General features: G+C 36.9%; 1 protein-coding gene across 3 annotated transcripts in view; it reads right to left on the reverse strand.

The window, feature by feature from the left end:
• EPS15 (epidermal growth factor receptor pathway substrate 15) overlaps positions 1–17564 on the reverse strand; it is a 167694-nt gene that overhangs the window by 52696 nt on the left and 97434 nt on the right. For all 3 annotated transcript variants that reach the window (XM_050750498.1, XM_050750663.1, XM_050750585.1), the window contains one exon: positions 11177–11249. In XM_050750498.1, coding sequence (XP_050606455.1) covers positions 11177–11249 — 73 coding nt within the window. The remainder of the gene's footprint in view (positions 1–11176; positions 11250–17564) is intronic.

Below are 17564 nucleotides of genomic sequence, written 5' to 3' on the forward strand. Positions count from 1 at the left end.
GTTACCCACAAAGGGAAGCCCATCAGACTAACAGCAGATCTCTCAGCAGAAACTCTACAAGCCAGAAGAGAGTGGGGGCCAATATTCAACATTCTTAAAGGAAAGAATTTTAAACCCAGAATTTCATATCCAGCCAAACTAAGTTTCATAAGTGAAGGAGAAATAAAATCCTTTACAGATAAGCAAATGCTTAGAGATTTTGTCACCACTAGGCCTGCCTTACAAGAGACCCTGAAGGAAGCACTCTAAACATGGAAAGGAACAACCGGTACCAGCCATTGCAAAAACATGCCAAAATGTAAAGACCATCGAGGCTAGGAAGAAACTGCATCAACTAACGAGCAAAATAACCAGTTAATATCATAATGGCAGGATCAAGTTCACACATAACAATATTAACCTTAAATGTAAATGGACTAAATGCTCCAATTAAAAGACACAGACTGGCAAACTGGATAAAGAGTCAAGACCCATCAGTCTGCTGTATTCAGGAGACCCATCTCACATGCAGAGACATACATAGGCTCAAAATAAAGGGATGGAGGAAGATTTACCAAGCAAATGGAGAACAAAAAAAAGCAGGGGTTGCAATACTAGTCTCTGATAAAACAGACTTTAAACCATCAAAGATCAAAAGAGACAAAGAAGGCCATTACATAATGGTAAAGGGATCAATTCAACAGGAAGAGCTAACTATCCTAAATATATATGCACCCAATACAGGAGCACCCAGATTCATAAAGCAAGTCCTTAGAGACTTACAAAGAGACTTAGACTCCCATACAATAATAATGGGAGACTTCAACACTCCACTGTCAACATTAGACAGATCAACGAGACAGAAAGTTAACAAGGATATCCAGGAATTGAACTCATCTCTGCAGCAAGCAGACCTAATAGACATCTATAGAACTCTCCACCCCAAATCAACAGAATATACATTCTTCTCAGCACCACATCATACTTACTCCAAAATTGACCACGTAATTGGAAGTAAAGCACTCCTCAGCAAATGTACAAGAACAGAAATTATAACAAACTGTCTCTCAGACCACAGTGCAATCAAACTAGAACTCAGGACTAAGAAACTCAATCAAAACCGCTCAACTACATGGAAACTGAACAACCTGCTCCTGAATGACTACTGGGTACATAACGAAATGAAGGCAGAAATAAAGATGTTCTTTGAAACCAATGAGAACAAAGATACAACATACCAGAATCTCTGGGACACATTTAAAGCAGTGTGTAGAGGGAAATTTATAGCACTAAATGCCCACAAGAGAAAGCTGGAAAGATCTAAAATTGACACTCTAACATCGCAATTAAAAGAACTAGAGAAGCAAGAGCAAACACATTCGAAAGCTAGCAGAAGGCAAGAAATAACTAAGATCAGAGCAGAACTGAAGGAGATAGAGACACAAAAAACCCTCCAAAAAATCAATGAATCCAGGAGTTGGTTTTTTGAAATATCAACAAAATTGACAGACCACTAGCCAGACTAATAAAGAAGAAAAGAGAGAAGAATCAAATCGACGCAATTAAAAATGATAAAGGGGATATCACCACCGACCCCACAGAAATACAAACTACCATCAGAGAATACTATAAACACCTCTACACAAATAAACTAGAAAATCTAGAAGAAATGGATAATTTCCTGGACACTTACACTCTTCCAAGACTAAACCAGGAAGAAGTTGAATCCCTGAATAGACCAATAGCAGGCTCTGAAATTGAGGCAACAATTAATAGCCTACCAACCAAAAAAAGTCCAGGACCAGGTGGATTCACAGCTGAATTCTACCAGAGGTACAAGGAGGAGTTGGTACCATTCCTTCTGAAACTATTCCAATCAATAGAAAAAGAGGGAATCCTCCCTAACTCATTTTATAAGGCCAACATCATCCTGATACCAAAGCCTGGCAGAGACACAACAAAAAAAGAGAATTTTAGACCAATATCCCTGATGAACATCGATGCAAAAATCCTCAATAAAATACTGGCAAACCGGATTCAGCAACACATCAAAAAGCTTATCCACCATGATCAAGTGGGCTTCATCCCTGGGATGCAAGGCTGGTTCAACATTCGCAAATCAATAAACATAATCCAGCATATAAACAGAACCAAAGACAAGAACCACATGATTATCTCAATTGATGCAGAAAAGGCTTTTGACAAAATTCAACAGCCCTTCATGCTAAAAACGCTCAATAAATTCGGTATTGATGGAACATACCTCAAAATAATAAGAGCTATTTATGACAAACCCACAGCCAATATCATACTGAATGGGCAAAAACTGGAAAAATTCCCTTTGAAAACTGGCACAAGACAGGGATGCCCTCTCTCACCACTCCTATTCAACATAGTGTTGGAAGTTCTGGCTAGGGCAATCAGGCAAGAGAAAGAAATCAAGGGTATTCAGTTAGGAAAAGAAGAAGTCAAATTGTCCCTGTTTGCAGATGACATGATTGTATATTTAGAAAACCCCATTGTCTCAGCCCAAAATCTCCTTAAGCTGATAAGCAACTTCAGCAAAGTCTCAGGATACAAAATTAATGTGCAAAAATCACAAGCATTCTTATACACCAGTAACAGACAAACAGAGAGCCAAATCAGGAATGAACTTCCATTCACAATTGCTTCAAAGAGAATCAAATACCTAGGAATCCAACTTACAAAGGATGTAAAGGACCTCTTCAAGGAGAACTACAAACCACTGCTCAGTGAAATAAAAGAGGACACAAACAAATGGAAGAACATACCATGCTCATGGATAGGAAGAATCAATATCGTGAAAATGGCCATACTGCCCAAGGTAATTTATAGATTCAATGCCATCCCCATCAAGCTACCAATGAGTTTCTTCACAGAATTGGAAAAAACTGCTTTAAAGTTCATATGGAACCAAAAAAGAGCCCGCATCTCCAAGACAATCCTAAGTCAAAAGAACAAAGCTGGAGGCATCACGCTACCCGACTTCAAACTATACTACAAGGCTACAGTAACCAAAACAGCATGGTACTGGTACCAAAACAGAGATATAGACCAATGGAACAGAACAGAGTCCTCAGAAATAATACCACACATCTACAGCCATCTGATCTTTGACAAACCTGAGAGAAACAAGAAATGGGGAAAGGATTCCCTATTTAATAAATGGTGCTGGGAAAATTGGCTAGCCATAAGTAGAAAGCTGAAACTGGATCCTTTCCTTACTCCTTATACGAAAATTAATTCAAGATGGATTAGAGACTTAAATGTTAGACCTAATACCATAAAAATCCTAGAGGAAAACCTAGGTAGTACCATTCAGGACATAGGCATGGGCAAAGACTTCATGTCTAAAACACCAAAAGCAATGGCAGCAAAAGCCAAAATTGACAAATGGGATCTCATTAAACTAAAGAGCTTCTGCACAGCAAAAGAAACTACCATCAGAGTGAACAGGCAACCTACAGAATGGGAGAAAATTTTTGCAATCTACTCATCTGACAAAGGGCTAATATCCAGAACCTACAAAGAACTCAAACAAATTTACAACAAAAAAACAAACAACCCCATCAAAAAGTGGGCAAAGGATATGAACAGACATTTCTCAAAAGAAGACATTCATACAGCCAACAGACACATGAAAAAATGCTCATCACTGGCCATCAGAGAAATGCAAATCAAAACCACAATGAGATACCATCTCACACCAGTTAGAATGGCGATCATTAAAAAGTCAGGAAACAACAGGTGCTGGAGAGGATGTGGAGAAATAGGAACACTTTTACACTGTTGGTGGGATTGTAAACTAGTTCAACCATTATGGAAAACAGTATGGCGATTCCTCAAGGATCTAGAACTAGATGTACCATATGACCCAGCCATCCCATTACTGGGTATATACCCAAAGGATTATAAATTATGCTGCTATAAAGACACATGCACACGTATGTTTATTGCAGCACTATTCACAATAGCAAAGACTTGGAATCAACCCAAATGTCCATCAGTGACAGATTGGATTAAGAAAATGTGGCACATATACACCATGGAATACTATGCAGACATAAAAAAGGATGAGTTTGAGTCCTTTGTAGGGACTTGGATGCAGCTGGAATCCATCATTCTTAGCAAACTATCACAAGAACAGAAAACCAAACACCGCATGTTCTCACTCATAGGTGGGAACTGAACAATGAGATCACTCGGACTCAGGAAGGGGAACATCACACACCGGGGCCTATGGGGAGGGGGGGAGGGGGGAGGGATTGCATTGGGAGTTATACCTGATGTAAATGACGAGTTGATGGGTGCAGCACAGCAACATGGCACAAGTATACATATGTAACAAACCTGCACGTTATGCACATGTACCCTACAACTTAAAGTATAATAATAATAAATTAATTAAAAAAAAAAAAAAAAAAGAAAGTACTTCCAGGTAACACACACAAAAAAATATATATATATATAAAAATACCAATATAAAAATATTCTGATGTGACTAAATTTTTATGTAAGAACTACCAATAATAGAATCAATGCTGGTTTCCTTTAGTATTTTTAGTGAGCCACTTAAACACAACCTCAAAAGACAGGCTTATGTAAGAGGAAGGCAAATAAACAAACCAATATAATATTTACTTCTTCCTGCCCTTTCTCTCCCAAAGAGCAAACACATTCATTCAAATTTCCCAGTCCCACTCCCTTATTTCTTAGCTGCAGTAAAAATCTACATAGTAATACAAAACTATAGGACTTAAAGGAAAGGCTCCTGAGGAAATACCTAACATTAGTGAGAAACTTCAAGCTGGATAGATGTCCATATTAAAATTCATTATAATTAATGTCTCTCTATGTCTATTTCTAAATATGAAAAAAGGTCTATAAAAATTCCAGGCCAGGCATGGTGGCTCACTCCTGCAAACCCAGCACTTTGGGAGGCTGAGGCGGGAAGATCATCTGAGGTCAGAAGTTTGAGACCAGCCTGGCCAAATGGAAAAACCCCGTCTCTACTATAAATACAAAATTAGCTAGGCATGGTGGCAGATGCCTGTAATCCCAGCTACTTGGAAGGCTGAGGCAGGAGAATCGCTTGAACTTGGGAGGCAGAGGTTGCGGTGAGTCGAGATTGTGCCATTGCACTCCAGCCTGGGCAACGAGAGCGAAACTCTGCCTCAAAAAAAAAAAAAAAAAAAAAAAAATTCCAACACTAAACTACATACAAAAAGGTCTTCCTTTCCAGTATACAGAATTAAAATTATTAAACTGCACAAAATCAAAGTGAACTCATGCAAATATACATGCTAATAACAAACAAGTTTCACTGGAAAATTATTTGTAAGGCTACCACCATTGCAATGCAATTTCAATATCAATATCAGCATCTAGATATACTTAGCTACTTTATTTTGGTACGGATAGCTTATCCTGAGACTAAATTAAGGCAACAGATGTACCTCTCTCTCTCTCTCTTCCTGCTCCCTCCTCCCCCGCCATGCCCTTAACTAGAGCAGTGGAAGGTGCTCCTAACAAACAGTGTCTTCTGCTGAACTTGGGTAATTTTCTCTTTCCCAAATGTGGCCCTTAGGAACATCCTTTCCTGGGTCTGTGCACAGGCTCAGCACTATCGAATGCCATTCCCTCTAGTGAATGACAGAAGACATTTGCAGAAGCTTTCCTAGTTCTGCTCTATTCCTCTGATCATGGTCTACTTGCCTACTAGTGCCATCAATGGCAAAAGAAAGGAAGATAGCAGCAGTTGGAGCATGGCAAGGATGAAGTGAACAAGACTAGAGCAATATAGTGCCAAGGTTTATTTTAGAAAAATACCAAAGCAAGCCATATCTGAGGTTACTCATCCAGAAATTAAAGGATATTTGAGCTGGCAATCTTGGCTTTACTTAAAAAGAAATTTCAAGGAAAATGTCCTGTTTTCTAGAAATCACTGAAGTTACTGAAAATGGCAAATTATCTGCTATCCCTCTATGCCCCATGAAGTGCTATGGGGTAGTGGAAATAAAATTTAAGCAAGTACCTAAGAATTTTAGACATATGAAAAAATAAAACTTTCATTTTAGCAACTCAAGTCAGATGTACAACTGATGAAGTTACTTTAAAAGTTATTTGAAAAGTTAAACCTTTTAACTCTATTTTATATGAAACAGACACAAACATATATTAATAGTTCATATCAATATCAGTAATATATTTTATATATTATACATAATTATATAATTATTTATTTTTTTAAAAGAAAACTTCTATAAACTAACCTACAACTAGAAATAATCAGACATACTATTTTATCTGATGGAAGTTTTAGGACTATTCTTAATATTAAAAATGTATCAACTGTAGAACAAGATGTTTAAGTCAACGAACAGAAAGGAAGCCTAATAAAGTAGGGTGGGTGTTAGAAAACCCCATTAACAGACGCCTTTATTTCTCAATCATATGCTTCCCAGTATGTTCTAAAGAGCATTATGGCCAGAAAAAGAATGCTGAGATCATGTATCTAATTTTATTTCTATCTAAGATAAGTTATCCCTCTTCATCTAAGAAAAAAACTAAGTGAATTAAAATAAAAAAACATGGACAAGTACTCTGACTTACTGAATCTTTACTTATGATGAAATATAAATAATAAGGAGCTTCTTTTACATGAGGGTAGTATGAACAATATGAAGAAGTCTGACTGTTCATGATAACTACTGTGCTCTCAATCTTTTCTACCTATGGGTTCTAGTTGTATTGTCTTGTTTTAAATTGTATGCATAAAATCAAAGTTTATTCACTTCTATCGTGAACAGCTTCCTCAAATTTACCTCCATCTAACAATATATTGCCAAATATAATGAAAAATATGATCCAAGGTACAATTTCTAAGCTCAAGGAGCTCACAATATATAGGAAGGAAGATATTGGAATCTATACACATCACATCAAGCTAACACTACCAGGTAACATATGGTTCATGTCATATATAAGTGGATACATATTCCTCTGGGAGTTCTAACACAGGAAAGACTGGTGTGGACCAAGAGACAGAGAAGGGAAAGTTTAAAACAAGTGGTGGGATATGAGCTGGGCTTTAAGGCATGGGTGGAATTCATATAAGCAGGGAAGTAGAGAACATTCCAGACTATAACAACAAAAGGCATAAAAGTGGGAATAAGAAGAATATATAAGGCACAGAGTACAGAGTCAGTCAGTCAAAAAAAGAGGAGGGTTTGCATTTCATTTTTTTCTCTGTCTCCAATAACTCCTGAGACATGACATCCTCCCATCATTAACAGTGGCAGTGGGCAACAGTAAAGATTCCCACATCTGAAAGTCATCATACTAAATTGTTTTAGGAGGAAAAGCAAGAGCGAATGGAGTGAGCACTTCTGATATGACTTTAAGATTTTAGATATTAGGTGATACAGGTGGCAGTAGTGAGAAAGAAAAATAAGTAAGTTCAAACCAGAAGCCAAGTTTTTTCAATAAGATTCATTTTAGACATACTAATTTTCAAATGATAAATATCAAAATGGTTAACTGGAGATGTGGGACTGGCACTCAGGAGAGTTGAGAGCTTGATAAACATTTGGGTGTTATCAGTATACAGATGACAGGGGTTATGGAGAAGGAAAGCAAGGACACACATAAACACACACAGAGTCTGTCTGTCCATCTGTCTCTGGCAGTCAATGGAAGCAAAGGTTCAGAGGTAGGAGGATATCTAGAAGAATACAACCCAAGAAAGCAGTAACTAATACAAGGACCAACAGATTTGGCCTTAACATTACTCTAGGCCCTGGGGAGAAAATGCACAGTGTGGTATGGGCAAGCAGCAGACTGTACAGGGTCGCTACAAAGATAGGAAGGTGGGGAAAATGGCCACACAAAGCAATAAAAGTAGAGAAAAATAAGTTGGTAGTTAAGGTGGCAGCAATAGCCATGAAAGGGGTATTTTCAAATTGAAGAATCCTATGTCCAAGAGGCCTATGTGAAGATGGATATCAGAGAAGAAAGAGCTTAAAGATGAAGAGAAGGTAATAAAGAGATGATTGTAGGGTGCGGAATAATACACCTACTAAGAACATTTACTGAACACTTTCCAGGTGCCAATCACTCTGTGAGGCACTTTACTGCACTATCTCATTTTATTCTTACATCAGCTCTTAGTGTTTGTTATTTTTATTATCCCATGTTACAGATGAGGAAACCAAAGTGTAGAATGGTTAAATTACTTAAGATCACAAACCTAGGAAGTGGCAGAGCTAGGAACTGAATTCAAGTTTGTTTGACATCAAATTGTTGCTATAAAGTTCTATTCAAAACTGAAGAAACCAGGCATATGAGAGTGAATCTCTAAAATATTTGTTGACTAGCCAGAAGAAAAATATTTTTAATAAGATCATATGTAGGCAATTCTTTAAGGTAGGAAGAATGTGAGTCTACCTTCTCCCCTTACGAAAAACAAAACTAAAAATACACACCCAAACCTTAGACATTTGGGATAAAATGGCTTTTCACAATGTTTCCCCCTTGGAATTGGATCACTTTGGGCCTAATTTGTCCACAGAACTTGGTAAACTGGTAGTATATCTCATAAAAGCTAACAGTGATCATCTCATGAAATAAAATGTGAAGTCATCTTCAAGAAAAAAATCCTGAACTGAAAGTTTTCAAGGCAGTAATTAACAGAAATACAGACAGGAAACAAAAATTCAGAAATTAATTACACAGCAGACTTTCTACTCTAACTGAATTAGAGAGACTACATAAACACAAAACAAAAAAAAGTTAAAACTTTTGGCTTCAAAAGTTTGATTTCTGTGTTTGAGATATGAGCTCATATTATCACTGTGACTTTATTAATATGGAGAAAAGCAAGAACACTCAAAAACCCAAGTGTGGCAGGTACTGATAAGTCAAAATTCCCTTACTTCTCCTTCCTGATGTCTTCATTTTGACATTTCTCATTAGCACCGCCATTAGAAAGTAGGGTCAGAAAGAAGCAGTGAAATACACTCTCTTTGATTCTGCCATTTATTAATAGCTCCAGTGAGTTGCCTTTTGCCAGGGAAATTAGAAAGTAAGTTTTGAGAGCTGGAGTTATTTACAGACTTTAATTATCCATATAGTTTCCAGTCTACACCTCAGTACCAATGGGTAAATCAGTTACCTCAAAAAAGGTAATGAATCTACTTGTTACCACCTACGATAAGTTTTGCTTCAGAAAATTGAAAATGATCACTACTATGAAGAGTTTTAATTACTTGTAGATATCAATTATCCACATCACTCTTAGTCTAGTGCCTCATTACCATGCATAACATAGATACCTGTAGTGGGATGGAATAAATAATGAATCTACTAACCCCAATCTTTAATTAATCCACTATATTTTTCAATGAATTTGTTTTCAATGATTACTAGTTGGTCTTTACTTCCCATGGCCCAAGATGCCTTACTTATACTTAGAACACTCTATGTGGAAAAATTCAACCATTTCATCTTCTTGTGCCAATCACACATTCTGGATTTTGCAAAGCTTAAGGTTAGACATACACCTTACCACTGCCACTAAGTAAGAAGGGCAAGCAAATCATGGAGAAATTCTGATGGACAACAAAACTTCTATAATTATAAAAAAACAAATATTCAAGGATAGCCTATTTAAACTGAAGGAAACAATGTAAATTTCAGCAGTCTTCTAAACTGGATATTTAAATTCACATCCTCAAAAAACGCAGTAGGGAAAAACCAACAGGTAGACATACTCAACAAAATGCTGTCTATTACAAGAACCTGTGTACTTTACAGCAGTAACTGGCTAAATTTAGAAGCTGTCCAACATTGTATCAATAGCTACATCTATTTCTTCGAATTATGAAAACTTGAATAGATTATTTTATCTTCCATTTTACACTATTTTTAGTAATAACTGCTTAAAATGTGTGGCTCTTTTGCATTTCCTAAGAAGCTCAAAAACTGCACAAAGTAATGTAATTGAGATAACTTACCCTCTTACGCCCACCTAACCTCACTACCAGAAAGAGAATTACATTGAAGATGAACTCTTAACTTGCACTGCCTTTAGGAAAATTCAAGTAAATATAATAAATGTAGTCACCTAATCAGAGAATCAACTTCCGACAACAAGTCCCTCTGGTTTCTTCCTCAACTCTTCAGTAAATCATTCTCCCCGCCCTAGCACAGTCCACCAGACAGACAATCTCTAATGAATGTCCTGCATCAAAACAAAACAATGGACCTAACAATTTAGAGTTTTTCCCTACTTAAAACTATTAGGAAAAGCAGGAAAATCCAACATACAAGCAACACATTAAGAAATGCCCACCCAAGAGTTCTTACTAGCAACTGCTACCAGTGCTTCTATATCCAATCTCCTCTATGTGCCAGTTCAGCATTCAGGAAACAGTACCCCAATAACATGGCCACATGCATTGCTTACTGCTCTAAGTGAGGCACTGCCCAGTTTTCTCTATTTCTAAGGTTAGAAACACTGCTACCCCCTTATTTTTATCATTTCCCAAACAAAAACGGAGGTTTTATCATCCTTTCTCTTTGTAAAATGAAACTATTTAACACAACACCTAATGAAAATGAATTAAAGCTCTTTATGCCAAAGTTTAAGATATGCTGGTTACTAAGCTACTCATAAAATACTACTTTAAATTGTTCTATATCATCTCCCACCCTACCAGTATTATGAGAAACAGTTCTTTAACACACTAGATCTCCTAGCTAACAAAAATTTCACATGCATGAAAAAGCATTTTGGTTTTTGATGATGATGAGGAGGAGGAGGAGGAGGAGATGATGGTCTCACTCTAATTTTACTGGTGCAAAAATATTAACATTGTAAGTCATGCAAACTTACACCTTTAATGATATAATATGCAGGTAAGTACCATTTAAAAAATACTTTCAAAACCAGAAATCTATGCTGAAAAATACTGCTTTCTCATTGCAGTATAATCTTTGCAGGCCAGAATTCCAAGCCAGAACAATCATCTTGGAAAAGATAAACATTTATATAATATAAACACGTTAAGCATTCCTTTGACCTAATACAACATCCAGCAAATAGTAAATAACCATATACATTTAAAATGAATAGTCCTAAATCAGAAGTGGAACACTAAATTTTATGGTCACTTACTTGAACCTCGCTTGTCCTTTGTTTAATAGTATCTTCTTTCTCCTTAAGGTCCTGTTCCACATTATTCTTTTCCCTAGAAGACCAGCAAACAATGCAAGAATATTTTAGAACATCAGCTACAGCTGGTATGGTTATCCATCCTCCTAATCCTGAATCGTTTTTTAAATACATAGTGAAACATTCAATTTTTAAATGAAGGGCAGATTTTTCCACCCTCTTTTAATTATTCATGGAATAAAAATCAATATAAGCTCCGTTTGTAAAAAAAATTGCTTTCTCACTAAAATGTGGTGAAAAAAGGATAGATTAAAAAAGGAAGAGGAGAAAAATAATCAATGAAACACTCAGGTTTCACTGATGTCACTGTTGCTATGGAAATAGTGTCCAATGAAAATTGCTGGTAAAGAAAAGGAGGGGTTGCATCAGCTCTGTAAGGTTAACCCTTAGGTACCACTGTCAAATTAAATGAAAATGGCTAATAGAAACAGTCAACAATATTAAGGAAAAAGACATTTACTGAAGTGTTAATTTCCCTTTAAATCACTGGTGTGCATCAATTTTAGAATGAAACAACAGAGAAAATGGGAAAGATTGTTAATACACAGGCAATGTGCTCTATCAAAAATTACATCTCAAAAAAAGCTATTTTAGGACCATATATCAAATCAAATTGATCAAATATACACACAGTATATATAAAGTAAAAAAAGAACCACAGCAGCATTTACCTCTTCTACTCTTCAAATCAAACATGCTGGGCTCCACTTTTACTTTGAAACATGGTTACCTAAATTCTTACACGCTTTAATCAGGCCTGGGTTGCTATGAATGAATCCCAAGCAACCTTAGATTCAGAATTGCAAAATAAAGCTGTTTCTTTTGATTTAACAATTTAACTGCCCATTTGTAGTTGTACTGAAATCATGCCTGCACACGCACACACAAACACACGCACCTCCCTTCACTTTCTTTTCTGCAAAATGAGAGAAAAAGCCCAAAGAATTCTGCAGCGGTACATTTCTGGGGTTGTGGGGAAAGGTAAAAGGCGAAAACATGGAGAAGGGAAGACAGCATTTAACAAGTCCTTCATGTTAGTATAGCCAAGTTTCTTCTTCGAGCTTCAAGACTACATTTCAGTTTCCATCTCAGACATAACCCAAAATGTAAGCTCAGGCTCCATTTAGTTCCAGCATAAAGGAAAGTGAGAAAATTATACCAAAGCAGATACTTAAGGGACAACTGCATCCTTCATTTATATTTCTCACCTTCTTGAGGTGAGATTTTAAATGTAGAAAAAAATAAACTGTTTTGGATATGTAGGCACAATGTTCTTAAAGATGTGTATGGAAGAAACTATACAAATAAAGCTATTTGTACATTGTACTTTTAAACGTTTGAGATGGCCAAGGAGCTCACTAACCGTTTGTCAGATGGGTCGCAATGTGGGTCGCGATGTCGTGGAGATTTTAAACAGTCCCTTACTATGCGAATCATTGTTGCAGTCCGATCCTTCCATACCTCAACCTATTTATTATGCAAAGGCCATCCCCCACCTCCAACCCTTATATAAATAAGGCAAATTCAAGAAATAGAAAAACACAGGGGGAAAATTTTCTGAAAATACCCAACAAATTCTGCAAGCTCAATCTTGGAAATTTTCTTTCCTCCTTATGTGAGCAGATGAATGTTTTCAGTCTTGCTGCAGCATGTTAGAGATAAGTCATATGAAAATCTAGCACCCTCCCCCCATCCCAAATCCTCAGAGGCATTCCACACAAGGTCAGTATCAACTCAGCTCCCAGTTTCTGAAAGTAGATAGTAACAAAAATAGAAAACATTACAGTGTCAGAGATCAGCAGTGCACACGCTTGTACTGAATTCTTCCTGCTCTGCTGCTAACTGCTGTCACTGACAGTGTCTGCTCAGATCAAGTGTGCACGGAGGAAAACAGGGCTACAAGAAGGCAGTGAGCTGACTCAAAGTAGCCAAGGCAGAAGGATGGGAGAGCAAAGGAAGGAAGCTCACTTGGTGAAAATCCAAAACAGATTACAAAGGACTCAGCTCTGAAAAGCAAACACAGTCTATGTTTAGGTAAAATGGAGGAAGCTTGAGGAGTACAAACTTCGTAATTTGGGGTCTATTGGGGAGGAAGGGGAAGAGGAGGAAAGGATGGTGTTATTTCTAAACATACTCTGAAGACCATTCCCAACAACAAAAAAAATATGGAGATCTTTAGGCATTAATTCCTCTTAGTACGAAGATCAATTAAATTTAACTTTTGATTCATGTTTATCTAATAAAATTCTGGTCTTATAATATTCCTTTTATTAGCACAACCAAGTAGTATAACATATATTGCTAAACAGAAAACTTAAAAAGAATTAAATGTTCCATTATATCACTTTCTATTTAAAAAATTATAACTGAAAACCTGTCCTGTAAATCAGACTGAAAATCAAGTAATTTTCTCAACCTAGTTTACAGTTTCAGAGATGCTCAAATGTTATTCTGTTGTCTTGCAATGACTCTTAACCTTTATAACTATTCTTCTCATTTCAGGCAAATAAAAATATCTAAACATATATTTAGGTGCACTTAGGATACTTGACCATATTTCTTACCTTCTCCCTACTTTGAACAACATGTATACTTTTCTACAGTTGATGGACACATAATCAATACAAGCATTATTTTTAACACTAGTAATTTTAAAACAATTCTCTTTAAGGATCTGTGCCACAGTAGAAAGTAGTATTAACATGCAACTTCTCAAGGAGCCCACCAATATAGGTAGATAAGGCAGATATAAGACATTATTTCAAAAAGAGGTGTGTGAGGCTGGGTGTGGTGGCTCACACCCGTAATTCCAGCAGTTTGGGAAGCCGAGGTGGGTGGATCACTTGAGGTCAGGAGTTCGAGACCAGCCTGGCCAATGTGGTAAAACCCTGTCTCTACTAAAAATACAATAATTAGCTGGGTATGGTCTCGCACACCTGCAGTCCCTGCTACTAAGGAGGCTGAGGCAGAAGGATCACTTGAACTCAGAAGGCAGAGGCTGCAGTGAGCAGGTATCGGGCCACTGCATTCCAGCCTGGGCAACAGAGTTAGACCCTGTCACACACACACACAAAAAAACCGGTGTGTGAGCATTTTGCCCGAACCACCACTCATCTTGGATGTCATGACAGGAAAAGCTATTACCTTTACCTTAGTAATTGCCAGAAAAGGAAAATGAAATGATCCTACTCATCCTCTATTTTAGACTATCTTTCTGGTTCTTTTCATTCTCAAGATGCTTGCACATCCTGAGGAATCCACAAGTACCAAAGCTATAAAGAACAAGTCAGGAATAAAGCTCCCTGGTATTCCAAAGGCTCACAGTACTGATTCCATGGAGCGGTGAATTTGAACCATCAAGGAAAGCAAATCTCAAGCTAGGCTTTCAGAAGCCTAAAGTTGACAAACACATAAATCTATTAAGAAATGGTCAAGTTATGCACAAGGACAGTTAGGCTGAGGGACCTTGAGTCTATGCAATCCACTTCCATTTTCCTAGACTCTATGTGCAAGGAGGGCGTGAGCCATCTGTCTTAGTTTTTGATGCAATTCCAATATTATCAAAGACAAGATAAAATCATCTTCAAAGTCCTTCCCAGATACACAGTTTTATGTCTTTTTTTCTAAACATCAGCATCCACTGTTCTGTAACCAGAAAACATTAAAAACTAGAAACTATTAGAAACTAGAAAGTTGTGAAAACTCACAAAGCTGTATTTTTCAATCCTGAAACTTATTTATAAAAATTCTCTTGGAGTACATTTAGCCATAAAAATGGTATCACTAAGTAGCTTAACTGCCAATCTCTCTCACAAGCAAACAGAGAAAAATCTAGCTCTTCTGAGAAATTGTTTTTCTCACTCTGATCAGGTCACTTAACCTGTCAGAGCCCTAGTCTCATTTTTCGTATGTGGATGCTAATATCTCTATCATCTTAGGATTTGCAAGGCAAAATATGTAAGATGTCAAGTAACTAATATTGAGCCTAAATATTAACATTACTTAGAATTTTAAACAATAATGAAGTAGTTTTTTAATTTGTCAAAAGGAATTATGAGTTATAAAAAAGGTTAGAAAACACTGATCTAATATAGTTATAGAATAAATAATGTAAACACTAAAATTTCTACCCCCAAAATCTTATCTGAATATCATTCAAAATAACCTATCTGCTCTCTACTTTTAGAAACTCATTATATGGTTTTGAAACCATAAGATTTGGAGAAAAACAGGCTCCAAAATACAAGCTCTATCACAAGTCACCTTACATCACTGTAGTAACAGCTATTTGTTCTGGCCGACCCTCTCTCCTTCTAGGGTTCAGCAATCCTTTTAGGAGATTGCTCCTCTTTCTGCCTCTTCTAACGTCTTTCTACTCATATAGTTGAAACAGAAGATGCCATCTCTCTGGGCAGTGACTGGCCAGAAATTGGCTCCTGGTCGAAGTTTAGCCAGTCAAAGTACCCCACCACACAATCACAGAGATTAATTCAAGAATGAGCCTGTAACTGATGCCAAAGCAGTCAGAATCTTTATCTAGGATGCCTTTATTTGGAACTGATAAAAAGCTAGCATTCTAGGTAGCAAGCCCTGGCTCCTGTCACCTCCTGTCATACTTAATTTTATGGGCTAATTTGGCTAGGCCACAGTGTCCAGATATTTGGACAAACACAAGCCTAGATGTTACTGTGAAGGTATTTTTTAGGTGAGATGAACATTTAAATCAGTAGACTTGAGTAAAGCAGATTACCCTTAATAATGTAAGTAGACCACATCCAATCACTTGAAGGCATTAAGAGATAGATGAGGTCCCCCAAGGAATAAGGAATTCTATCTCAGATTACCTTTAAACTTGAGATGCAACATCAACTCTTCACTGGGCCTCCAGCCTGCCAGCCTGTCCTATAGATTTCAGACTTGCCAGCTCCCACAACCTTAAAAATTTCTTAAAATAAATCTCTGTCTCCCTCTCTCTCTACATATATATACACACACACATATATATACATATATATACACACACACACACACATATATGCACACATCCTATTTGTTCTCTTTCTAACCCTCCTTCCCGCCCACCTATACCTTTACTCTTCCAATTATATGGGGTCATCAAATTCTTCTTTTTGCCTAAACCAGCTCCAGTTAGGTAGGTCATTTCATCTTTTTTAAGCCTCCGTTTTCTTCTCTTCAAAGAGGGATAATAAAATCTTTATCTCACAATTGCATATAGGATTACAAAATTTATGCCAGCATACCCGGTTTACATAGCAGATACTAAATAAAATGTTAAACACCAACAAACTCTTTATAAGCTCTAGTTTCTGCAGCTATAAAATGAGTATCTACTTTACAAACCATATATGGGATTGCTATGAAGAGCGATAGAGAAAATACACAATAAAACCTAATATACCACTATGCAACTTATCTACTGACTCAGTAACACATATTGAATCCTATTACATACTTGTCACTATGCTATACTTAAGGGATACATAAAACCAGAAGGCACCTGCCATTAAGAAGCCCTTAATTCAGAGCATGTGAACACACACCTGGTGTGAGGGGTTGGGGATAAGAATATAAAGAGATAATTACAATGCACTGTACTAGGTGCTACAACACGTAAGCACTGTGGGATAGGAAAGGTTCTACGAGAACACAAAGAATGGGAACTTGACTCCCCCTGAAGAAGGTCAGAAAAGGTCTCCTTTTCTGATAGGATGATTAATTCCCAAGTGAGCTGTGCAGACAATAATGTCATGTTTATCAATATAAATTACTCCGGTCTGAGAATACTGCGTGAAGGAGGTGAGAGACTTCAGCTAAGCCTTGAAGGAAAGAGTAAATGTCAGGTAAGAAAATGGTATTTCAGCCAGAGATAAAGCTTATACAAGAAAGCACAGACGATGTTGGCAAAACAGCAGTAAGAAGCAGACTAAGAAGAAAACTCCTCAAATTTGATAAAAGATCTACATCTACAAATCTAAAAACCTCAATGAACTCCAAGTAGCATAAACACAAAGAGACTCATTATAATCAAACTGTTGAAAGAATCTTGAAAATAGCAAGCAAGAAGAAAAGCAACTTGTCAATTTGTGACATATAATCAATCCTTAAGATTATCAATGGATTTCTCAGCAGAAACTTGAAGGTCAGAAGGCAACGAAATGATATATTTAAAGTGTTGGAAGAAAAAAACCTGTCAACTGAGAATTCTATACCTGACAAAACTGTGCTTCAAAAGAATGAGGGAGAAATCAAAATACTCCTAGACAAACAAAGGCTGAGGGAGTTCATTACTTCTAGATCTGCCCTACGAGAA

The sequence above is a fragment of the Macaca thibetana genome, chromosome 1 (genome assembly GCF_024542745.1).
Source record: "Macaca thibetana thibetana isolate TM-01 chromosome 1, ASM2454274v1, whole genome shotgun sequence".
Taxonomy (NCBI): domain Eukaryota; kingdom Metazoa; phylum Chordata; class Mammalia; order Primates; family Cercopithecidae; genus Macaca; species Macaca thibetana.